At 49.4% G+C, this 25,645-nt stretch overlaps 1 protein-coding gene across 1 annotated transcript in view; it reads right to left on the bottom strand.

The window, feature by feature from the left end:
* The window catches only part of MAN1C1 (mannosidase alpha class 1C member 1), a 176,206-nt gene extending 173,895 nt beyond the window's left edge, over window positions 1-2,311 (bottom strand). The window contains exon 1 of the mRNA XM_010355702.2: window positions 781-2,311. Within this exon, the coding sequence (XP_010354004.1) occupies window positions 781-1,320 (540 nt within the window). The 5' untranslated portion in view covers window positions 1,321-2,311. The remainder of the gene's footprint in view (window positions 1-780) is intronic.
* Window positions 2,312-25,645: the final 23,334 nt, after the last annotated feature.

The raw sequence follows: 25,645 nt of genomic DNA, 5'->3' as shown, positions 1-25,645 counted from the left end.
CCTTGTACAATCCCTACAGTGAACCAGCTCAAGACCTGCTTCATTAAGCCAATAACCTCGGAGCTTCTGTAACATGACCACTGCTTTATCATCTCTTCCTGCATTACATGCAATTATGTACAATCGTGTACAATTGTTCCAAAGTTCAATAGAAACAGAATGCACAACATCCTCTGGTTTGTAGGTTGCTTACTAGATTACAAAATATTTGCAGGACACCAAATATCCCCTTAAATCCTGGGTTTTCAGGTAAGCAAGTCCTACAGGGGTTTTGGACTTAAGGTTACACAGTGAAAAAGAATGGAATCAGTGACTCTGTGTCCATAAATGCAAAAAGCGGGTGCATTAAGAAACCTGAACTCCTCTCTCATTAGCAACTCCGCAACGGGGAGGAGTGGAGCTCACTGGGGCTGGAGGTCGGACAGGACAGACCAGAGTCTGGGAGTGAGGGGGCAGTTGGTCTAGGGGTTCAGCTGCCATCTGTCACGGTGGGGACGATTAACTGACCCGAGTGGTGGGAAACTGTGTAGGGAGGAGAGAAGGTGGGACATTGGGGAGGAAAAGGGAAGGTGCAAAGTGCAGTCTGCTGGGCCATAAGTAGACCCGGGACCAGGAGTGACTGAGGCAAGGGAAAGGGGTGGGAACACCGGGACCGGGAGTGACTGAGGCAAGGGAAAGGGGTGGGAACACCGGGACCAGGAGTGACTGAGGCAAGGGAAAGAGGATCTTCTCCTTAGTGGGGGCAATTGGTGGGAAGAATTGGAGGGGCTGAGTCCATACCTCCTTGACTTTCTCCCGCTGGGCTCGCACTCGGCTCTGGGGCTCCTGACTCTCATCGGCCCTCATTCCCAGGACCGGGTGGCGGAGGCGGCTCCGGAATGCGTTGAAGTCAAAGCGAAAAGAGACGCCCTCATCCCCGGGCCTGGAGGCCGGGATGCTATTGCCCCGGGCCGCCGTGGCCTCCTCGCGGGGCCCGGTGGGGCGGGTGCGCCGCAGCCCCCCTTTCCTGCGGCGGGGACTGGCCCGGCTGCTGGGGTCATCCTCGCCCGGGGCCGGCACGGCAGGGGCCGGGTTGGGAGGCGGCTCCTGCTCGTGGGCTGGGGCATGGCCGACGATTTCGGCCACCACCTCCAGCCCAGGTTGCTGGGTCCGGGGGGCCAGGAAGAGGCGCTTGAGGCGAGAGGAGTGGGGCAGCAGGAAGAGGGCCCCGAAGCACAGGGTGACGAGACCCGAGAGGAAGAGGAGAAAGAGGAACTTCTGCGGCAGCCGCAGCCCCCACGGGGAGGCCGGGACGAAGCCGGGCACTTTCCTCATGAGCATCTTGGTCGGGCCGGGGGCTCCAGAGGCCCTCAGAGTCCAGGCACGTGTCTGCGGGGCCGCGGTGAGGAGAGGGCGTCCGGAGCGCCGCCCGGGATGGGGATCCCTGGGCAGGGCTGCCAACCCTAAGAGTTTCGCCGCTTCGGAGGACTGTCCCCGAAGTTCAGGGAGTTTGGAGCGAGTCCTCCCGCGAGGAGGCGGGGGCGCAGCGGCCTCGGCGGGGCCCGGGCGAGCGGAGCGGCACGGCTCGGGGCCCGGGCCCGCAGCGACCGGCCGCGCGCCGCAGCCTCCCCTCCGGCCGAGCCCTCCCCGCCGCGCCGGGGCCCGCGCCTTCCCGCGCTGCGGCCTCCGGGGCCGTCACATGCCGTCCGCGGCGTCCCGGCTGTCCGCGCCGAGGGGCGCCCGCAGGCCCGCACCCAGCCGCCCTCCGCCCCTAGGGCTCCCGCCTGCGCTGGTCAGCGCCCAAAGTTTCAGCTTCAGAAGCAGTTTCCGGAGGGGACCGAGGTGATGCGGGGCAGGCGTGTCAGCGCCGCCCCAAGCGCGCGCACACCCGGCCCGGTCGCGACGCGCCCGGTTCGACTATCTGGACACGTCCACAACTTTCTCCGCCGCCGAGCGGGCGCCAAGAGCGGCCAGGGAGCAGGAGAAGGCACTTCCGAGCCTGCGGGGGTAGGGGGCTTCCCCGGACCCCAGAGAGCGCAGGGATGCCCGAGTCCGGAGCCGCGGCTGGGCGGCTGCAGCTGCGCCCAAGAGCGCGGGCTCCCGCCCCTCCAACTCGGTAGGGCGCGGGTCTCCCGCTGGGATCACCTGTTCCCGGCCCAGCCGGCTCAGCGGAGCGCGCAGCCCCGGCCGCGCCTCCCCCGCTGCAGCTGTCGTCCTCGCAGCGACCGCTCCAGACCGGCCGCCGCCGCCAAGCCTGCGCCCCACACGCTCTCACAGCCGCCGGGCAGCCTCAGCCGCCGTCCCCGCCGCCGCCGCTCGGGCTTTCACTGCGACAGCGCTCGCCGCCCCGCCTCCTGCCGCCCGCCGGCCACGCCCGCCGGCCACGCCCACGCGCGCGCCCCGCGCCCCCTCCCGCCGCCGCCGCGCCGCAGAGGGGCTGAGGGCCGCGCGTCCGGGGGCGGGGCAGAGGCAGAGCGCAGGCGGGAGCGCAGCCCGGCTCCAAGCCCCGCCCTCCCCGAAAGGCCGGCGTCGCGCGCACCCCTGATCCCGCCGGCGCCAATGGTCCAGCCGCGCAGGGCTGGCGAGGGCGAGGGCGGAGAGCGCAGCGAGGGCATTGGCTGCATCCGAGGGATCCCCGTTGGGCCACAGTCGCCCATTGGTTACTGCCCAGTCTTCGCTGGACCCCGAGCGACCGAGACCACCCCTCAATCCGCCCGCTAGGCTTGGGTTGGTGGGCCCCGGAAGCGGGCCGGAGACAGTGCTGCTCTGGAGGGCTGTGCCCGTCGCTGGGTGACCTCTCTCGCCCCCCAGTGTCAGTCCGGGGTTGTCAGGGAGCTGGCAGCCCGCGCCCTGGCGGCTGTCCCGGGCTTCTCAGCGCTAACGCCGAGCCGCGGCGGTGCTGCTCGTGGCTGGAGCCAAGCCAGAGAGCTGTGACCGCGGCGGGGTCGGCGGAGGCGGTGTTTTCACTAACCCCCCGCAGACCACTGCGTGCCTTCCTTTTCCTACAACCCTAAACGGGGCCAGGGCCCCTGGGTGGAGCAGGGAGGGAGGCTGACCGCAGCCTTGAGAAGCAGCGAAAGGAAGAGCGCCCCGAGCGTGTCTACAGAAGACCACACACATCATGTGACGGACGTGTACCTTGATGCCTACGTGTGTTTATATGCACATGTGTGCGTCTGGGCATAGATCCATATGCACACAGACTGGCATGTGGGTGTGTACATGCACTCAAACATACACTTAATTTGGGTATGGACACCCAAGTGATTATACCACAGTATGCATAGACATATATGCAAATTAGTACAAACATGGACATGTGCACCGGCATACCCACATTCAGGCAACAGATACCTCCAAAAACAGCCGGGCATCAACTCCCAGACATGCGTGTCCTCAACCGCAAGGCCGTCACACCTTCCTCCTTGGACTTCGTCTCTGCATCTTCCCTTCCTGTTAAACCTAACCCAGGGTGAAGCAACATTGTGCTGTGTGGGTCTTTCATGCAAAACACTTTATAGAGACAACAGCAGAGGGAGAGACAAATTAAGAGGTTTGTAATAGGCAAGAGGGAAAATATCTACTTTCAACTGCAATTTAAAATGAAATGCAGCATTGACGAGACAGAAAATACTGCAGGGAAGCCTTTCCCAACAGAAGAAGGGGGCCAGGCAGGCTCTCTCCTCGTAAATCTTGCTTCTTCCCTGAGGTCTGATGCGGATGGGCGGCTGGGACTCAGTCATCCTTCTACCTCTGGCCAGACAACTGACAGCAGACCAACCCTCGATGTTTAAATATCCCTGGCATGCAACTTTCTCTCAACTGAAAATGAAAGTGGGGTAACAGGTGCAAACATTTTGGTCACTGGAGATGACTAATCCTTCCCAATCCCACAAATACACGCAGCTTAAATATAAAATTCTAATTCAGATATTTCAATCTCTTGTGAGTTTGGTTGGCAGGTTGATGTGGAGCCAGCTGTGCATGTCAGAGATAAGCATGTGACCCTTTTGGGTGCAGGAGCCCAGAGACCTGGCCTGGCCTCACCCATGTCGCCAACACCCAAGCATCGTCTCACTGGGTCTCAGTGCAGGAAAGGGCAGCCATGTCTTTGGAGAACCAGGCAGGGAGCCAGCATTAATTAGAGTCATCATCTGCATTGTTCCTCATTGAGAGTGTAGGGGAATCACTGTTCAGTCCCCTGTGAAGGTAGGTTCCAGAAAGGGAGAAGAGCAGAGCTGAATCTCAGAAGGAAATATCTGTTTGAACTAGATGCTCACTGTGATGTGACACTCTGACCAAACTCTGCTGTGCTCCGTGAGCCAGGGTAGAAAGTGGGGCTACAGCAAGACTGACGTGCCTTTCAAACTCAGGCTACGAAAACTGGAGGCCCCAGCAGGTAACTCCATTTCAAAGTGATGTGATGTTGGTGATCACACCAAGTTGTTGATACCATCACTTGCTAGGGAGATACCAGTCTCTCTCTAAAAAGCTTTCTGAAACCCTGGGTGTCCCCTTGCCCCACACCTCTAGCCCCCAGAGACCTCATACATCCCGTGGCTCTTCTCCCACTGACTTGTGACTATTGGCGTGCTTTCCCAAAGCAGATGCTCCGTTCTTCACCATGGCTTGCTCACTTCTCTAACTCTCTAACTTACCTAACTGCCCAGTTCTTAATCACAATGCCTTCCACATGGGCACTGCATTTGCTCAGTAAATGAATGAAGAAATGAGTGAGTAGATGCCCATTTCACAGATGTGGAAACTGAGGCTCAGGGAATGGAACAACAGTGAACTAACATTTTCTATGTGCCAAATACATATTGTTTCATTTACTTTCCAGAATAATCTTTGTGGTAGATAATTATTAACAGCCCCATTTTACAGATAAGAATACCAAGGAGACTTGGGATGAGTTATAAGTATCTATATTAGAGTTCTCCAGAACAACAGAACCAATAGGCTATATATAGATATATAAAAAGAGATTTATTATGAGAGATTGACTTCTGTGATTATGGAAGGCTGAGAAGTTCCACAGTCTGCCAACTGCAATCTGGAGGTCTAAAAAACTGGTGGCGTAGTGTTCCAGTCCAAGCCAGGAGGCCTGATAGTGTAAATACCAGTCTGGTCTGAAGACCCGAGAACCAGGAGAGCTGACGTCCAAGGGCAGGAGAAGATGGATGTTCCAGCTCAAGCACAGAGCATGGATTTGCCATTCCTCTTCCTTTTTGTTCTGTTTGGGCCATCGGTGGATTGGATACTGCCCATCCACATTGTTAAGGGCAGATCTTCTTTACTCAATTTACTGATTAAATTACTAATCTCTTCCAGAAATTCCCTTACAGACACACCCAGAAGTGATGTTTTACCAGCTATGTAAGCATCCCTTAGCCCAGTCAAATTGACACACAAACTTAACCTTCACAGTATCTTTCTCAGTTTAATTCAGAAATTCAAACGGAACTGAGAACAGAAACAAACAGCTATTTCTAAAAAATCTATTCTGTCAACAAATCTTTATTCAAATTAGATGCAAGATATTGCACTAGTGTTGGACACAAAGGTGAGCAAAGCATGGTCCCTTGTTACTATCGATTCATTCATCCAGTAAAAAACTACTTATTGAACACCTGCTATGTGCCAGGTACAGAGAGGCAGGGGATACAGCCCTGTCACGTGAAGCCTGCCTTCATGGAACTTCTTGTCTAAAAGGCAACAAACACAGACCAATCTGGCCCATCAGGAAGGGAACCCCCAGGCACCAGTGTTAGTGCTTAACTCACATCCTGTCTTACCCTCGCAACAGCCCTCTCTGAGGTAGGTCTCAAGAACCCAGTCTAGCAGATGGGGAAATTGAGACTCAGGGTGTGACGTAACTTGTCCAAAGCCACATAGGGCAAATAAGAGAGGAACTCAGGCCCACCTAATCACAGAATCTATGTGCTTTCTGTTAATGATATTAGCAACTACTAAGATTGATGGAGCACTTACTATGTGATTGAACCCTTTTGAAAATATGTTAAAGACTAAACAGGCCAGGCACAGTAGCTCATGCCTGTAATCTCAGCACTTTGGGAGGCCAAGGTAGGCGGATCACCTGAGGTCAGGAGTTCAAGACCAGCCTGGCCCACATGGGGAAATCCTGTCTCCACTAAAAATACAGAAATTAGCTGGGCATGGTGGCATGTGCCTGTAATCCCAGCTACTCAGGAGGCTGAGGCACGAGAATCACCTGAAGCTGGGAGTTGGAGGCTATAGTGACCCAAGATCATGCCACTGCTCTCTAGCCTTGGTGATACAGTGAGGCGCTATCTCAAATAAAAAAAATAATAATAAGACTAACTTATTTGATCCTTACAGCACCCCATGTGAGGGGTACCATTAAGCACAGAGATGTTAAGGAACTTACCCCAAGTCACACAGCTGGGAAGTGGCAGAAGAGAGATTTGAGCCCAGACAATCAGGATCCAGAGCCCTCTATGCCTGTCAGAGTCTACTGTCTCCCTCTTGTAATGCTGTGAGAGCAGGTTCTATAGGTAGTGAGAGCAAGGAAAAAGCACTGGCCTCAGGCAAGATCATCACAGGTTCGTTGGGAGGATTATGTAAGTTCATTCAGTTGTTCAACAAGCAGGTACAAGACACCTGATGTATATACCCAACCCAAGGCAATACACTAAGCTTTAGGGATACAGTAGTGAGGAAAAACAGACACATTTCTCCCATCATGGAGCCTACAGTCTCATGGGGAAGATGAGTTTAAACAAATAACTTCCAAAGGAGTATGAGCTGAGATGAGAGAGAGGAAGGAGAGAGAAACATTGCCCTAAGAGCAGGCAACAGTGGGCCTGGACCCAGGCTTCCCTGGGTGGCCAGGGGAGGCTCTCCCTGAGGATGAGTGCAGTTACCTAGGCAGAAGGAGAGTGAGAATGTCCAGGCTGAGGGGGCAGCACAGGCAAAGTCCCTGGGTTGGAGGGAACATGGTGCTTTTGAGAATAGAAGTCAGTAGGTCTGGAGTAGAGAGAGTGATGGAGAAAGACAAGAAGTGACACCGAATGAATTAGGGCAGGAGTGGGAATGTGTAGGCAGAGGTGGGTGGGCAGATTCTGACGAATATTTTTAAAGGTTACTCTAGCTACAGTGTGGAAGGCAGAATGGAAGACAGGGGTGAATGAAGGGGGTACCTTTCAGAGGATATTGCAATAGTCTGTGCTAGACTTTTTGGGGAGTGGGAGATGGATAGCACCACAGGATCCAAACCGTATTTAGAAGTCAAAGTTGACAGGATCAGGTGCTGGCTTGAACTTGGGCAGTGATGGAGAGGGAGGTATCTCCCAGGGTCTCTTATGTGCCTGGTGGGGGTATTTGTTGAGATGGGAGCAGTGAACCAGGCTGTAAGGGATTCCCCTTCAGCTCCTGCACTGAGGAGGCAGCTGGGCAGTTGGTGCAGAATCTGAATCTCAAATGGTCATTAGTCTCATTTAGAATCGAAGACTACAGATAAAGTCAAGCTCGAGCCAAGAGATAATCATCAAGCAGCTTCCTTAATAGCCACCAGACAAATTTGGCACTGGGCAGAAGAGACACTGATGACTGTGGAAGGGGCTGCACCCCTGAGAGCACACCAAGTTAGTCCTGAGAGACAAAAGGCCCTGCAGCCATCCTGGCCTCACCCCAGCAGGCTGCGGGATCCAATCAATACCTCACTGTGCAGTAGGGGTCAATTTCAGGGTCATAGAACCAGGAACACCTGGCATGAGGCTTTTAAAATGACAACGTAAAGGTTTTATTTTAACTCTTCTTACCCGAGTCCCCGGTCCTGCGGCAGAAGCAGCGGTCAGCTGGGGCTTTGCCATGGATCCTAGCACTGGGTGCCTAGTGGTTAGAGCAGGGGAGCAGAGGTTGTCTATCGGGGGCAATTTTGCCCTCAGGGAATATTTGGTGATTTCTGGAGATAATTTAGATTGTCACAACCGGGGGCGGAGTGCCACTAGTGGGTGGAGGTCAGAGATGCTACTGCACATCCTGCAATGCACAGCACAGTCCCCCACAACAAAGAATTATCGGGTCCCAGGCCGGGCGCGGTGGCTCAAGCCTGTAATCCCAGCACTTTGGGAGGCCGAGACGGGCGGATCACGAGGTCAGGAGATGGAGACCATCCTGGCTAACACTGTGAAACCCCGTCTCTACTAAAAAATACAAAAAACTAGCCGGGCGAGGTGGCGGTCGCCTGTAGTCCCAGCTACTCGGGAGGCTGAGGCAGGAGAATGGCGTGAACCCGGGAGGCGGAGCTTGCAGTGAGCTGAGATCCGGCCACTGCACTCCAGCCCGGGCGACAGAGTGAGACTCCGTCTCAAAAAAAAAAAAAAAAAAAAAAAAAAAAAAAAAAAAAAAAAGAATTATCGGGTCCCAAATATCAGTGGTGCAAAGGGTAAAAAACCCTGGCTCCGAGCCAAGGCTGTGAGGTCAGACAGGTTCGGGTCTGAAATCCTGGTTTTACCACACATTTGGCTGGTTGATCTTGGGTAACTTGTTTGACTTCTCTGAGCCTTAATTTCTCCATCTGTCAAACGGGATTAATAGTGATACTCACCTCAGAAAGATGATGTGAGGATTAGATAAGATCACTGGCAAAGAGCTTGAGGCAAATGTTTACTCATCCTTTGAGTGAGCGGGTCTACTCCCAAAGCCAAGTCCTTAGTATGCTGGAGAAGGGAACATGGAGTGGTAAGAATGAGGACCCTGCAGCTACAGTGCCAGCTCTAAGCCTGGACTCAGTCACTTACTAGCGGTGACACCTTGGGAAATTGCCCACTTTTTGAAGCCTGAGTTTCCTCATCTGTGAAATGAAGATGATCATAGTGCCCACGATGTAGGATGGATATGAGGACTTAGGAGCTAATTTTTATAAATATCTCAGCATAGTGTCTGGCACACAGCAGCACTCAATAAATATGAAGTAATGTTACACAAGACAAAAAGAATCAGCACTGCCTCATTTCCTAGTGGCAGGCAAGATAGCAACCCAAACTGCTATATTGTAACTCAGAGCTTTCAGAGATGCTAGAATTTAAAATACTCTGTCCATGGTCCCTATAAGAACTTTCACTTGTCAGACTGTACACACAGCTTTTTCATTTCAGAAGATATGATCCCTGTTTGGATGATATTTCATTTCAGAAGATATGATCCCTGTTTAGGAAGTCCTGTGGTGCTAAGCGCTGCTCAGAGAAGCCCCTCCTCTCCAGGAGTTTCGAGATCATTCAACCAATGGTGGAATGTTGCGGACGTGCAATTTAAGGATCAGAGCCTGTAAGTAACTTGCAGCTGGAGGCAGAGCAGACGCTGGCTAGCAGTACTTAGGAATCCCAGCTGAGACTGCTTCCACACAGGAAGGCATCAAGGTTCTTCTTGTTCCCATGGTCCTGGGTTATGTTTACCTCACTGACATTGTGAGGATAAAATGAAATAATCCATATTAATGTCTAAGCAGTGTGCCTGGCATATAGTAGGAACTAAATGTTAGCTATTATTATTTACAGTCCTAGCACTTTTTAAAGGGCATGCAAAATAAATATCTTTGATTCTCATAAAAATACATTTCCAAAAGCTTACATCAAGCACCATAAAGCCAGAAATAAAACAGTCCCTTTAAAATGCAACCCTGACATAATTTAGTCACCTGGTTCCCCTTGCTAATATCAAGGAGTTTTTGTTTGCGTGTGTGTGTTTTTTAAATGTCCATGAGTTGAGGCTCCAGGTTCTATGTAGTGTGTCAAAGTGTCTGCCCCAGAAGGGCTCAAGGCACCAGCCAGGTGTTGCTGGGTGAACACCACCCAGACCATACAATCATGGGAAGTCCCCTTAAAACTTATCCCCTATGCCATTCAAGTTTTTTTCTAGAAGCAGATTAATAAGCCAGAGTGGCAGAAGGGCATTGTGGTTGTAGCTTTGATTCTCATAAATCCATGTTCGAATCCAAGTTTTGCCTCTTCAGGGACACGTAACCTTGGGCAAGTCTCCTCCTCTGTTTGAGCATCAGTTTCCTTAGCAGTGATGATAGTACTCAACTCAGTATGTTAAATGTTAGTATTATTAGAAGAAGTAAAGCATAGCGAGTTGAAGATCTGCGGTTGATATAGGAAAGAGAAGAAATATTGGGGTTTGAAGAAGGAGTCTCATGGGTTATCTTACTTGTTCCCAGGTCCCACTTCTGCCACTTGATTGGGCGACCTCGGCAGGTCACTCACCTGTCTTAGACCAGTTTCTTCATCTGCAAAGAGGCCCATAATACCTTAAATGAGACGACCCACGGGCAAGCACTTTATGAGTGATAAAGCCAAGAAGCCATATTCATAAGCGCTGTGATCCCTTTTCAGAAAGAATTGTCAACATTCCACAAATATTTATTGTGACCCACACATGATATAAAAAAAGTTTAAACACACCCTAATATTTAAATTTTTAAATTAAAAATTTTAAACATACCGTATTTCTTATTTTATTCCGTTTTATGTTTTAAAAATTATTCTATTCTTTGTATTTTAAAGAAAGAAAAAAGCTGCATGGAGCTAGTCATTTTGCCCTCTTGGCCAAAACGTTCCAGATCGCTGCCTTTGGGGCACTTGGTAAGACTGCCCCGCCCCCTTGTGGTTGAGTGGAGCCGTGTGACGAGCTGTGGCCAATAAGCTGTGAGCAGAAATGACAACTGTCACTTTGAGGCCCAAGCATTTAATCGAGGGTGCCATATCCTCTAGAGCTGCGGCCGTCCCACTAGCAAGGTGACTGACCGTGATGAGATGGCAGCTGCACCCTCAGCCAGGGCCCCGGTGACCAGCAGAGCCTTCTGAGGATCCACACTGGCTGCACCGGCATGGGGCTTAAATGAGAGATTATTAATGTGTGTGGTATTGACTTCTGAGTTTTGGAGCCACTGAATTTTTAACTTTTCAAAAGTTTTTTGTTTGAAGGTAAAATTAATTTTAATAATATATTTTATTTCACCTCATACATCCAAAAGATTATCACTTCAATTTTTTTCTTTTTGTTTTTTGACAGTGTCTTGCTCTGTCACCCAGGCTAGAGTGCAGTGGTGCAATCTTGGCTCACTGCAACCTCCGCCTCCCTGGTTCAAGCGATTCTCTTGTCTCAGCCTCCCGAGTAGCTGAGATTACAGGTGCACGCTGCCACGCCCAACTAATTTTTTGTATTTTAGTAGAGACAGGGTTTCACCATATTGCCCAAGCTGGTCTCAAACTCCTGAGCTTGGGCAATCCACCCGCCTTGGCCTCCCAAAGTGCTGGGATTACAGGCGTGAGCCACTGTGTCTGGCCAAATCCTTTTTTTTTTTAAATTGTAAATCCTCCGTGAGGCCAAGTGCAGTGGCTTATGCCTGTAATCCCAGCACTTTGGGAGGCCCAGGCAGGTGGATCACTTGAGGTCAGGAGTTCAAGACCAGCCTGGCCAACATGGAGAAACCTCGTCTCTACTAAAAATACAAAAATTAGCCAGGACTGGTGGCACGAATATGTAGTCCCAGCTACTTGGGAGACTGAGGCAGGAGAATCTCTTGAACCCAGGAGGTGGAGGTTGCAGTGAGCTGAGATCATGCCACTGCACTCCAGCCTGGGCAATACAGCGAGACTCCATCTCAAAAAAAAAAATCCTTCATGAGAAAAGTTATATTCTTTTTTACATACCAAGTCTTATAATCTACAGTGGGTTTTATGTTTATAGCCCATCTCAATTCAGGCGAGCCACATTTCCAGTGCACTGCAAGCCCTGGTGACTTACGGCTGGTGCCTATGGACATATGTGCTGCCCAGCAACTTATCATCCCCTAAAACTGAAACTCTGTACTCATTAAACACTAACTCTACATTCCTCCCATCACCCAGTCCCCGGTAACCACTATTCTACTTTCTGTTTCTATGAATTTGACTACTATAAGCACCTCATTTAAGTGGAATCATACAGTACTTGTCTTTTTGTGACTGTCTTACTTCACTTAGCGCAGTGTTCTCACAGTTCATCCGTTTGCATGTGACGGAACTTTCTTCCCATTTAAGGCTGAATAATACTCCATCGTGTGTATCTGCCACATTTTCCCTGTCCATTCATCCATTAAAGCACACTTGGTTTGCTTCTATGTTTTTGTTATTGTGAATATGCTGCTATGAATATAAGTATGGGTATATAAATGTTGACTCGTTATGTTATGTGTGTTGTCGTTGTTAAAATGGGATGTTGTACCATGCTCACTGCTTAGGCAGTCTGCTTTTTCTAATGTACCAATATGTCAGGAGCATTTCCATGATATTAAATATTCTTCTAATTCATTGTTCTGAACAGCCAAATAGTATTTCTTATGTGGCTCTATGATCATTTATTTACCCAATCTGCTACCATCGGACATTTAGGTCATTTCTAATTGTTAATTACTTTTGACAAATAGTTTCTCCTTCTCATAATGCCTCATCGCTAACAGAGCAGACAGTAGGAGGACACATTCAGATGGAGGACGGCGTGTCACCCCAGGGCATCCACTGTCACCAGGGTTTTGCCACAGAAGACCCAATATCTTTGTAGCTGTGGAGGGCAGAGCTTTCTCTGGGCATTGCAAGGAGAGCTGTGCACAGCTGTGAAAAGAGTATTGGAGTCAGGAGGCCCCGAGCAGTTCGAGGTCCCGCCACGTTCAAGCCCTCAGACATCCTCTCTGAGCCTCAGTTTCCTTATTTGGAGAATGAGGATGATGATATTGGCCCCTTGGTAGTTTTTGTTTTTCAAATGGACAAATACAACTTGTATACATTTATGGTGTACAGCATGATGTTTTCACATCTATTCACATTGTGGAATGGCTAAATCAAGCTAGCTAACATATGCATTATCTCACCTATTGTTTGTGGTGAGAACACTTAAAGTCTCCTCTCAGAAGTTTTCAAGTATACAATACACAGCTATTAACTACAGACACCAGGTTGTACAATAGATCTCTTGAACTTATTTTTCCTAAGTGAAATTTTGTATTCTTTGACTAACATCTTCCAACCTCCCCTCCTTGCTGCTGATAACCACCATGCTGCTTTCTGCTTCTATGAGTTTGACTTTTTTAGATTTCAGTTTTAAGTGAAATCACACAGTATTTGTCTTTCTGCATCTGGCTTATTTCACTTAACAATGTCCTCCAGGCTCATTTTCTGTATCCGTTCATTTGTTGATGGACATTTAGGCTGATTCTGCATCTTGGCTATTTGAATAATACTGCAACAAAATGGGAGTGCAGATATCTCTTGGATTGATTTGACTTCATTTCCTTTGGATACATACCTAGTAGTGAGATTGTGGGATCATATAATAGTTCTATTTTTAGTTTTTTGAGGAACTTCCATACTGTTTTCCCTAATGGCTATATATATTTTTTTTTTTTAAGTCAGAGTCTCACTGTGTTGCCCAGGCTGGAGTGCAGAGGCGAGATCTCAGCTCATTACAACCTCTGCCTCCCAGGTTCAAGTGATTCCCCTGCCTCAGCCTCCTGAATAGCTGGGACTACAGGTGTGCGCCACCATGCCTAGCTAATTTTTGTATTTTTAGTAGAGACGGGGGTTTCACCATATTGGCCAGACTGGTCTCGAACTCCTGACCAGCCCATAATGGCTATTCTAATTTACACTCCCACCAACAGTGTACAGGTTTCCTTTTTTCCACATCCTTGCCAACATTTGGTATCTTCCATCTTTTTGATAACAGCCATTCTAACAGGTGTTAGTTGATATCCTGTGGTTTAAATTGGAATTTCTCTGATGATCAGTGATGCATTTTTTCCATATACCTGTTGTCCATTCATATGTCTTCTTTTGAGAAATGTCTATTCAGGTCCTTTGCCCTTATTTATTTATTTATTTTTTGAGACGGAGTCTCGCTCTGTCGCCCAGGCTGGAGTACAGTGGCCGGATCTCAGCTCACTGCAAGCTCCGCCTCCTGGGTTTACACCACATTCTCCTGCCTCAGTCTCCCGAGTAGCTGGGACTACAGGCCAGGCTCACCCGGCTAGTTTTTTGTATATTTTAGTAGAGACGGGGTTTCACCGTGTTAGCCAGGATGGTCTCGATCTCCTGACCTCATGATCCGCCCGTCTCGGCCTCCCAAAGTGCTGGGATTACAGGCTTGAGCCACCAAGCCTGGCCCCATTTTTTAATTGAGTCATTTGTTTCCTTGCTATTAAGTTGTTTGAGTCACTTATATATTTTGAATGTTAACCCCTTGTCAGATGTATAGTTGTGAATAATTTCTCCAATTCCATTGGTTATCTCTTCACTGTGTTGTTTCTTTGACTGTGCAAAAACTCTCTAGTTTGATGTAGTCCCATTTGCCTATTTTTGCTTTTGTTGCCTATGCTTTTGGGATCATATCCAAAAAACCATCGCCCAGACTGTCACGGAGTTTTCCCCCTATGTTTTCTTCTAGTGGTTTTCTTCTAGTGTTGAAGTCTTTCATCAATTTTGAGTTGATTTTGATGTAAGAGAAGGGTCCAATTTCATTCTTCCGCATGCGGATATCCAGTTTCCCCAAACCATTTCTTGGAGAGACTATCTTTTCCCCATTGTGCGTTCTTGGCCCCTTGATGTTGTCATGAAGGTAAGTTTGACTGTGAATTCTGTTAAGGAAGTCAGACTGAGCACACACATAGAGCTCTGCTTTCTCCTGATGCTCCGCTAAACTCGAAGGCAGAAAGGATTATTTTTTAAAGACATGAAACCATGAGGATAGTTAGCACAAAAGAGGAGATGACATTAGAAAAATTTGGAAGGCAGCAGATCGATGGCCTTTAACTTAGCGGAAGCAAGAACCCCGAACCCATGGGGTACTGTGGCTCACACCTGTAATCCCAAAACTTTGGGAGGCTGAGGCGGGTGGATCACTTGAGGCCAGGAATTTGAGACCAGCCTGGCCAACATAGTGAAACCCCGCCTCTACTAAAAATACAAAAAATTAGCTGGGCGTGGTGGCATGTGCCTATAATCCTAGCTACTCAGGAGGCTGAGGCAAGAGAATCGCTTGAACCCGAGAGGCGGAGGTTGCAGTAAGCCGAGATCGCGCCACTGCACTCCAGCCTGGTCCACAGGGTGAGACTCTGTCTCAAAAAATAAATAAATAAAAATAAAGAACCCTGAATCCTAAACTGCCAATGGGGAAAGATGAAAGTAACCCAGTTTATGCTGCAGAACCCCCAATGGCTCAGTGATTGTCTGCAGATACCGAGGTGAGGTGGAACTGATGACAGCAGAGTGCTTCCCTTCCCTTCTTTGACTTCCCTCCACCCAGTTACTGCGTCTGATGGAAACACTGGTCAGGTCTGAGGTGCAGGGGTAAGCGAGGCTGTCCCCTCTATGGGCACATGCAGCTGCTGTGTGCCAGGCACTCTGATGGGCTTCAGGTGTCTGGGGTGGGGGAGGGCGGCAGACACAGAAGCACAGCCAAAGTGGGTCCGTCCCAGGAGGTGGACTCTTCCGGACCCAGAAGAAAGCCTGCAGAGGCAAGTTACAGACCAAGACGAAGGAGATGCAGGCAGGGAGGTCTGGCGGGCTGCCTCACCCAGAGGTTGGAGCAAATTCTTAAGATGGGGTCTTAGAAGCCTGAGGGGACAAAGGCCTTGTCCCAAACTCATACGTAGCCTGGCCCTGTCCATCACTCCAGCCCTGGCTCTCTCCCTGCCTCCTTTTCCTTCACCCAGGCAGACAATGGCTTCCTCTAGACCTCTGCTCCAGGTTCTTTCTCTTCAGCCATCACTTGGAGAGGTGCAGGAGATGTCCTGCCAGTAGCTAGGCACAGAGTCCCCAGTGTGGGGCCCTGCCACTCCCGCATCAGACCATTCCTGCCCTCTGTTAGCACCATACCCCCTTCTAGGAAATCACTCCTGAATCCTGCTCTCAGAAACTCCTTCTCCCCATCAGTTGTCACATGAAGTGCTCACTGCCGTGCCTTTAACCCTCCCAGAGGCACATGTGCTCTTCTAACCATCTGAAAAGAAACAAGCCTCCAGCAGGACACGGTGGTTCACGCCTGTAATCCCAAAACTTTGGGAGGCTGAGGCAGGCGGATCACTTGAGTTCAGGACTTTGAGACCAGCCTGGCCAACATCATGAAACCCCATCTCTACTAAGAATACAAAAATTACCTGGGCATGGTGGCAAGTGCCTATAATCCCAACTACTCAGGAGGCTTGAGGCAGGAGAACTGCTTGAACCCGGGAGGTGGAGGTTGCAGTGAGCCAAGATTGCTCCACTGCACTCCAGCCTGGGTGACAGAGCAAGACTCTGGGAAAGAAAAGAAAGAAAAGAAAAGAAAAGGGAATGGGAGGGGGGAGGGGAGGGGAGGGAAGGGAAGGGGGAGGGGAGGGAAGGGAAGGGAAGGGAAGGGAAGGAAGGGAAAAGAATGGAAGGAAGGAAGGAAGGAAGGAAGGAAGGGGGGAGTCCCCTCTCTCCTCTCCCTCCGCTCCCCTCCCTCCCCCCCGCCTCCCCTCCCCCTCCTTCCTACCTCCTTCCGAAGGTCCTCGCCTTCCGTTCCTTACGTCCCTCCTTCCTTCCTTCCTTACCTCTTCCCCTTCCTTCCTTCTTCCCCCTCCTTCCCCTCTCCTTCCTTCTTCCTTCCCCGAGGAAGGAAGGAAGGAAGCCTCCAAAGGTCAAAGGGCTGTAGTTCTAATGGTGGATACCTAGGCAATGGGACAAGTCATTCAGACAAAGGAATGCTGCTCCAATCTCACCTGCGGGCAGCCAGCCTTCTCCAGTGTAGGTAATGCCCACTATGCTAAGGGAAAGTAGGGGAAGGTATTCCTGCTCCTGTTTATCCACATGGAGTCAAGCGCCTTTAGCGAAGGCAAACACTCCCACAGGACAAGGGCCAAGTCATTTCAGGGCCATGTCCTCTGCCCCTGGGTTGCTAGATTTAGCAAATAAAAACACTGGGCAGGCGCCAGAGGCAGTGGTTCATGCCCGTAATCCCAGCACTTTGGGAGGCGAGGCAGGTGGATCACTTGAGGTCAGAAGTCCAAGACCAGCCTTGCCAACATGGGGAAACCCTGTCTCTACTTAAAACAAACAAACAAACAAACAAAAAACGATAATTAGCCGACCGTGGTGGCACATGCCTGTAATCCCAACTACTTGGGAGGCTGAGTCAGGAGAAGCGCTTGAACCTGGGAGGCAGAGGTTGTAGCGAGCTGAGATTGTGCCACTGCACTCCAGCCTGGGTGACAGGGCGAGACTTTGTCTCAAAAAAAAAAAAAAAAAAAATACTGGACAGGAAGTCCAGTTAAATTTGAATTTTAGATAAGCTACAAATAATTTTTACTAAGTATGCTCTATGCATTATTTGGGACATGCATATACTAAAAGGATACTCATTATTTATGTGAATTTCAAATTTAACAGGCTTTCCTGTATTTTTAAAGATGATTCAAGCTGCCCTTAGCTGACTATACCACACACAGGGGCTGGCACATGGTAGGTACTGATTGAAGGAGGGATTTGTTTCACCTTCGAACTGGAGGCAAAATCAAAATTTTACATTTCACTGGGTCAGGACTTTCTAGTTACTGCTGTGAGTTTTAATTATCAAAATGAAACTGTTTACTTTGACCAAAAGGGGAACAGAAAGTCATAGATCTGCCTGAATTATCAGCAGGAGTCAAGAAGGGAAATCTGTTCTTTATAGAGCAAGTTTGCAGGGAGAGGAGACCATTTCCTCATTGTCCCCCTCAATTCCAGCCTATTCAATTCATTTATACAACAAATATTTATTGAGTGCCTACTGTGTGCCAGGCACTGCTCAACAAACCAATGACATTATTATTATCATTCTTCTTATGGTCCCATTTGATTGAAGAGGAAAACTGAAGTCCAGAGAAGTTAGGTGACTTGCCCGAGGTAATACAGCAGGTGGGTGTTGGATATAAGATTAACACCCAATATATCCAATACCTGAGCCCTTGCTCTTTCCATTGTGTGACTCTGTAGAGGTACAAGGCCCTTAGAAGGACCTAGGCAGGTAGAACTCACACAGAAAGCCTGCAGCCCCTCAGCCAACACCCAGTATTATCCTTTTATCTCTGATGCATCTACCTGGCTCCCCTTCAACCACTACCCCCTGTCCCAAGCCACACTCGCTCTTGCCTTGACAACAGCAATAATTTCCAGGCTGGTCCACCTCTCCAGCTCCCTGCAATCTGTTCTCCACACAGAAGGCAGAATGATCCATATGAAAGGTAGATGTAACCAAGTCACCTTTCTACTATGTCATTTTTCTTTCTCTCTTTTTTCTTTCTTCCTTTCTTTCTTTTCAGTTTTGCTCCTGTTGCCCAGGCTGGAGTGCAATGGCATGATCTCAGCTCACTGCAACCTCTGACTTCTGGGTTCAAGCAATTCTCCTGCCTCAGCCTCCCAAGTAGCTGGGATTCCAGGTGCTCACCACCATGTCCAGCTAATTTTGTATTTTTAGTAGAGACGAGGTTTTGCCATGTTGGCCGGGCTGGTCTCGAACTCCTGACCTCAGGTGATCTTCCCACCTTGGCCTCCCAAACTCCTGGGATTACAGACATGAGCCACTGCGCCCAGCCACCTTTCCACCTTTCTACCTTTCTGTCTATGTCCTCAGATATCCACAAAGCTGCTCACCATTGTCTGGCTAATAATCCACCTCTGCTGACTCCTCCAGCTGCCTCTTGCTTCCTCGGCCTGTAGCAATCAGTGTTTTCTTTTACCGCCTATCATCCCAACATTTAGTGCCCTAAAACAACTGTTTATATCTCTTGTCATTCTTTGGGTTGACTGTATGGTTCTTCTGGGGCTGCAGTCATCCGGAGGCTTGACTGGGTTGGCTTTCCAAAGTGGCTTACTCACATGTCTGATGGTTGGTGATGGCTGTTGCGTGGGAGTTCAACGGGCTGTTGCCTGGAGTGCCAACATGTGGCCTCTCCATGTGGCTGGGGCTTCTCACAGCATGCCAGCTGGGTTCTGAGAGAGAGTGTCTCAAGAGTGAGCATTCCAGTAGCTCTTAATTTCCAGGCTAGGCCTAGAATTGACAGAGCATCAATTCTACCACTTTATTTTTGGTTAAGAAGTCACAAGGCCAGTGCCAATTGAAGGAAGGAGAAATAAGCTTCATTTCTCAATGGGAAAACTTTATGGTTTGCTTTAAAACACCCCAGTCAGTCTCGGTTTCAGATCACAGGAACTGTAGCAGCTTGTTTAGGAAGAAAGGAATTCAATACAAGGGAAAGGTGCTTACACCAGCGTTGGGAGGGCCGGAGAGGCTGGCTCTAGGCTGAGCTTCCAGATATGATCCCCAGAAGAACACTGCAGAACTGGCCTCCCAGGGGAGCTGCAGCCACCACCATGATCAAGAAGCTGGGAAATCAGGTGACCACCACACCTGCTGGCCCCAGGAAGGACAGTACTCTACCCCGACCCATGCGGCAGAATGGGTGACCCAAGCTCTTCTACAATCACAACACATGGATCTAGATGCTGAGCCCTCCGAAACAACTGCTGTGCAAAAACAAATACCTCCTTGACTCTGCTTGTCCAAAGACCAGAGAAACATGACCTCCGCCTTGGCACATTAACATCCATGGTACACCTGATTGGTAGAGCCTAAGTCACATCTGACCTGCACCCTTGGCTTCAGAGACATCTAGTTTCCGAGTCTCTCTAGTACAGGAAGGCACACAACGAAAGAGGCTGAGCAAGCCAAGCTGTCGCATCTCTGCAGCCCTGGGCCTTCTCGCAGTCTCCCTGCCTCTTCTTGCTGCTGCAGGGCTTTGCACACACTGTTTGCTTCTGTCTGCGATTCTCTTCCTTCTGTCTTCTTTCCCTCTTCCTTCGGATCCCAGCACAAGTATTTTCTCTGATTTTCCTATCATTTTATATATCCATTCTACAGATGAGGAAACAGAGGCCAAAACTGGTTAAGTAATTTGCCCAAGAGCACACGAATAAACAGTGTAGCTGAGATTTGAACCCACACAGCCTCACTCCAGAGCCTGCTCTTAACCATCACATGATGTTATACAAACGTGAGTTCACCTGCGTTAAAAGGCCCAGGCAGGGCAGATAAACAAGTGAGAGGTGACAATGTGCTAGCAGCCCTCACTCTCAGCGCCTCTTCAGCCTCGGTATCCACTCTGGCGGCGCTTGAGAAGCCCTTCAGCCCGCCACTGCACTGTGGGAGCCCCTCTCTGGGCTGGCCGAGCCCAGAGACGGCTCCCTCTCCTTGCCGAGAGGTGTGGAGAGAGAGGTGTGGGCGGGAACCAGGACCAGACGAGTTCCGGCAGGCGCAGGCTCGGCGGGCTCCGCACAGGGAGCAGCCGGCCGGGGCCGCCGGCCCAAGCTTAGCACCCAGGCCAGCAGCTGCAGAGAGTGCCAGCAGGCCGGCACTGCGCTCGAGTTCTCGCCGGCCCTCAGCTGCCTCCCCGCGGGGCAGGGCTCGGGAACTGCAGCCCGCCATGTCCCAGCCCCCTCCCAGCTCACGGTGGGCTCTCGCGCTGCCCGAGCCTCCCTAACGGGCGCTGCCCCCTGCTCCATGGCGCCCCATCCCATCTACCGCACAAAGGCTGAGGAGTGCAGGCGTGGCTAGGGACTGGCGACCAGCTCCGCCTGCAGCCCCAGTGCAGGATCCACTAAGTGAAGCCAGCACTCTGTCAAAATGGACCAATCAGCTCTCTGTAAAATAGACCAATCAACTCTCTGTAAAATAGACCAATCAGCTCTCTGTAAAATGGACCACACAGCAGGATGTGGGTGGGGCCAGATAAGGGAATAAAAACAGGCTGCCTAAGCTAGCAAAGTGGTAAGCTGTTTGGGTCCTCTTAGGTGGTGTGGGAGCATTGTTCTTTTGTTGTTTACAATAAAGCTTGCTGCTGCTCACTCTTTGGGTCCACACCGCCTTTATGAGCTGTAACACTCAACGCGAAGGTCTGCAGTTTCATTCCGGAAGCCAGTGAGACCAAGAACCCACCGGGAAGAGTGAACAACTCCACATGTGCCACCTTTAAGAGTTGTAACACTCGGCCGGGCGCGGTGGCTCAAGCCTGTAATCCCAGCACTTTGGGAGGCCGAGGCGGGCGGATCACGAGGTCAGGAGATCCAGACTATCCTGGCTAACACGGTGAAACCTCATCTCTACTAAAAAATACAAAAAAACTAGCCGGGCGAGGTGGCGGGCGCCTGTAGTCCCAGCTACTCGGGAGGCTGAGGCAGGAGAATAGCGTGAACCTGGGAGGCGGAGCTTGCAGTGAGCCGAGATCCGGCCACCGCACTCCAGCCTGGGCGACAGAGTGGGACTCCGTCTCAAAAAAAAAAAAAAAAAAGAGTTGTAACACTCACCGCGAAGGTTTGCAGCTTCACTCCTGTCAGCAACACCATGAACCCACCAGAAGGAAGAAGCTTCAGACACATCTAAACGTCTGAAGGAACAAACTCCGCACTACCATCTTTAAGTAACTGTAACACTCAACGCAAGGGTCGACGGCTGCATTCTTGAAGTCAGCAAGACCAAGAACCCACGAATTCTGCACACACAAGGATGATGCTTCAGCAAATGCTGGTGAGAACAAAAAAACTCAAGAGTGACAGCAACTGCAGATGGAAGGTCTCAGGACAAGGTCAGATGCAAGACAGCTTGGCACTAGATCCCAGAGGACATCAACAGGCTGAGTTTCAAGAGGAGCTGAATTAGAGGAGTCCAAAAATCCCCAAAACTGCTGCCCTCCACTCACGGAGTAGAGAGCTGTTTGCCCTATGTATAGGGGGAAGAAAGCATCCCGTGTCTCTCCTACGTGGGACTGCTATTTTCAGTGGCAAAAACCCACAATCAACAGTGAGCAAAATGTGCTCAGCTCTCATAACCTTAACAGAATTTTGTAAAGCAAAGAGACAGCTATGGAGGGGAGGCCTGGGCATGGTGGTGCATGTCTGTAGTCCCAGCTACTCAGGAGGCTGAGGCAAGAGTTTGGAGTTGCAGCATGCTGTGATAACACGTATGAGTAGCTAGTGTACTCCAGCCTGGGCAACAGAGCAAGACCCTGGTTCTAAAAAAAAAGAGATATATGTATTTTTTCTTTCTTTTGAGACAGAGTCTCACTCTGTCTCCCAGGCTGGAGTGCAGTGGTACAATCTCAGTTCACTGCATCCTCTGCCTCCTGGGTTCAAACAATTCTCCTGCCTCAACCTCCCAAGTAGCTGGGATTATAGGTGTCCATCACCATGCCCCGGCTAACTTTTGTATTTTTAGTAGAGATGGGGTTTTACTGTCGGCCAGGATGGTCTTGAACTCCTGATCTCAGGTGATCTGCCTGCCTCCCAAAGTGCTTGGATTATAGGCGTGAGCCACTGGGCCCAGCCTTAAAATACATATTTTTAAAAAGAGGAAAAAAGAAGGGAGGAAGGCATCATACAGGAGGGACTTAGGGTATAATTTTCACCATGCCTGCCTTTCCTCAGCAGCCAGAGTCTCACTCTGTCACCCAGGCTGGAGTGCAATTGCGCAGTCTCAGCTCATTGCAACTTCTGCCTCCTGGGTTCCAGCACTTCTCCTGCCTCAGCCTCCTGAGTAGCTGGGATTACAGGTGTTTGCCACCACACTCAGCTAATTTTTGTATTTTTCGTGGAGACCGGGTTTCACCATGTTGGCCAGCATGGTCTTGAATCCCTGATCTCAGGTAATCCACCCATCTCGGCCTCCCCAAGTGCTAGGATTACAGGCGTAAGCCACCATGCTCTGCCCACATTTGATTTTGTTTTAAAGTGTAGTATCTCCTCAGTTTATGAACAGGAAAATTGCAGCATTTGACTTCCCTAAGGCAAACTTGGGAATTCCTGAAATAGAAGAGTAGCATTCCTTCTTCCCTGGCCACCACAATTCAGGTCCCTCTAAAGCCAGCAGATGCTTAGCAAAGAAAAATGACAGGACCAGGAGACCTGAGTTAGTGACTCAGCTTTGCCACTTACTTACTATGAGACCTTAAGTAAGAACGAATCTCTTCCTCCCTCAGCCTGCTGCCTTGTTCATAAAGCGAGGGCACTGGATGAGAACAAAGATTAAAAACCTTTTTCTTAGCAGCAAAATCTCTTGTTCAAAAAAATCTTACATACTCCTATCCTGTGGTTGAATAGGGATGTAGGAGCTGGGAGAGGTGGCTCACGCTTACAATCCTACCACTTTGGAAGTCTGAGGCCAACGGATCACTTGAGGTCAGAAATTTGAGACCAGACCAGCCAATATGGTGAAACGCCCTCTCTACTAAAAATACAAAAATTAGCCGGGAGTAGTGACGCATGCCTGTGATCCCAGCTATTATGGAGGCTGAGGTAGAAGAATGACTTGAACCTGGGAAGCAGAGGCTGCAGTGAGCCAAGACTGCATCGCTGCACTCTAGCCTGGGCCACACAGTGAGACTCTGTCTCAAAAAAAAAAAAAAAAAAAAAAAAGGAATGTAGGACTCAGTAACTAGACCATTCCCAACCTCCTGTGTGAGGCCCTTCTCCTTGAGTGAGAAAACACTGAATGAGCTGATGTCTAAGGATGCTTTGAACCCTTCCATTTTAGAAATCAATACATACTTCCAGGAACTGGAGGATTTAGTTTGGGAAAGCAAAGGTTCCTTGCACTGCAGCTGGCTCACTGTGACCTTGCTTAAGTGCTTTGTCCACTCTAGACCTCAGTTTTCCCATCTAGAAAGTAGAAGCACTGAACCTGGCTGCCCAAGTCCTTCCAGCTTTGACTCTAGTCCTCTGCCCTGGTAAGGTTGTGGGAAAAGACCCAGGGAGGACTGTATGGGGGCAAGGGGTCAGGGACAGCAAGAATAAGGTGATTTTTCAGAAATTCTACTCAGGGACAATCCAAGAAGCAACTCAGGTAGGACTGAGGCTTGTGCGAGGCAATAAGACCCCAGATCTGAAATCAGTTAAAGAGGTCATGGCCATAATTTCCGTGTTAGAAAGAATAGGAGGAGATCCAGGGGATTGTATTATGTGGGATTGTATTGTGTTGGATAGAGAGAAGGGTGGATGGATGGGTAGATGGACAAATGAATGGACAAATTAGTGGATGAACAGATGGATAAATGGATGGACAGATGGATGGAAGCTTGGGTGGACATATGGATGGATGGATGGATGGATGGATGGATGGATGGATGGATGGACAGCTGAATGAAAATTTGGGTAGAAGAATGGATAGACAGATGAATGGAAGGTTGGGTGGACGAGTAGATGAATGGAAGGTTGAGCAGACAGATGGCTGAATGAATGGGTGGATGGATAGATAAATGGACAATGAATGGATGGACAGGTAGGTAGCTGGAGGAAAGGATGGAGAATGTTTAAGAAAGTGGTTTGGTGGAGAGAGAGGGTATATATATTTGGCAGGTGGGAAGATGCTCAGATAGATGGGCAGGCAGATGGGTAAGTAGATGGGTTTGTGGATGGGCAGGCAGATAAACAGAAAAGTTGGTGGGTGTATGGGCAGGCAGGAGTACGCCCAGGTAGTTGGATGGATGGTGAGTGGATGAGTAGGTTTTACAATGTAAGGGGAGTGAGAGGACAAAACTTGATTGATTGATTGATTGACTTATTTGGTTTTCTTAGCCATCTACCTCATTTCCTCTTCCATATCCTGCTCCCATTCAGCCAGACACCTGAAAAGTTTACAGCAAGTTTATCTATGTATGGAAATTGTACCACTTACAAGATTATTTGGCCTAGCCCAGTGGCTCACGCCTGTAGTCCCAGCACTTTGGGAGGCCGAGGAGGGCGGATCACTTGAGGTCAGGAGTTTGAGACCAGCCTGGCCCACATGGTGAAACCCCGTCTCTACTAAAAATAAAAAAATTAGCTGGGCGAGGTGGCTGTAATCCCAGCTACTCAGGAGGCTGAGACAGGAGAATTGCTTGAACCCAGGAGGCAGAGGTTACAGTGAGCTGAGATTGCGCCACTGTCCTCCAGCCTGGGTGACAGAGCAAGACTCCATCTCAGAAAAAAAAAAAAAAAAAAAAAAAAAAAATTATATATTTTATATATATATATAAAATTTTATGTAGTTACTGAAATACAGTAATCTTAGAAAGAACCCAGACAGAAAGTTCCATCTGGTGCTACCATGTCTTTAACACTTTGTTGACACTTGTGATTCTCCCTTTTTAAGAAGAGAAAGTTGAAATCAGAGTCTTAGACGATGAAATGTAACATTGCAAACAGTCCCTGACTTAAATAGATGGTTCAACTTACAATTTTTTGACTTTATGATGATCCAAAAGCAATGGGCATTGAGTAGAAACTGTACTTGGAATTTTGAATTTTGATCTTTTTCTGGGCTAGCAATATGTGCTTTGACTTGGAGCCACAGCTTGTAGTCAGCCACAGGACTGTGAGGGTAGACAGCAGATACTCCACCGTGGACTGGGTTGCCAGATGACTTTGCCCAACTGTAGACTATTTTAAGTGTTCTGAGCATGTTTAGGGGAGGTGAGGCTAAGCTATGATGTTCAGTAGGTTAGGAATATTAAATGCGTTTTTGACATAGCATATTTTCAATTTACGATGGGGTTATCAGGATGTAACCTCATGTTAAGGAGCATCTGAATTTTGTTTTCCTTTGGTTTAGTTTTACTGTT

This window comes from Rhinopithecus roxellana, chromosome 12 (genome assembly GCF_007565055.1).
Source record: "Rhinopithecus roxellana isolate Shanxi Qingling chromosome 12, ASM756505v1, whole genome shotgun sequence".
In the NCBI taxonomy this organism is placed as follows: domain Eukaryota; kingdom Metazoa; phylum Chordata; class Mammalia; order Primates; family Cercopithecidae; genus Rhinopithecus; species Rhinopithecus roxellana.
The sequence above is the reverse complement of the archived record's forward strand: the minus strand, read 5'-3'. Positions and strand labels throughout refer to the sequence as shown.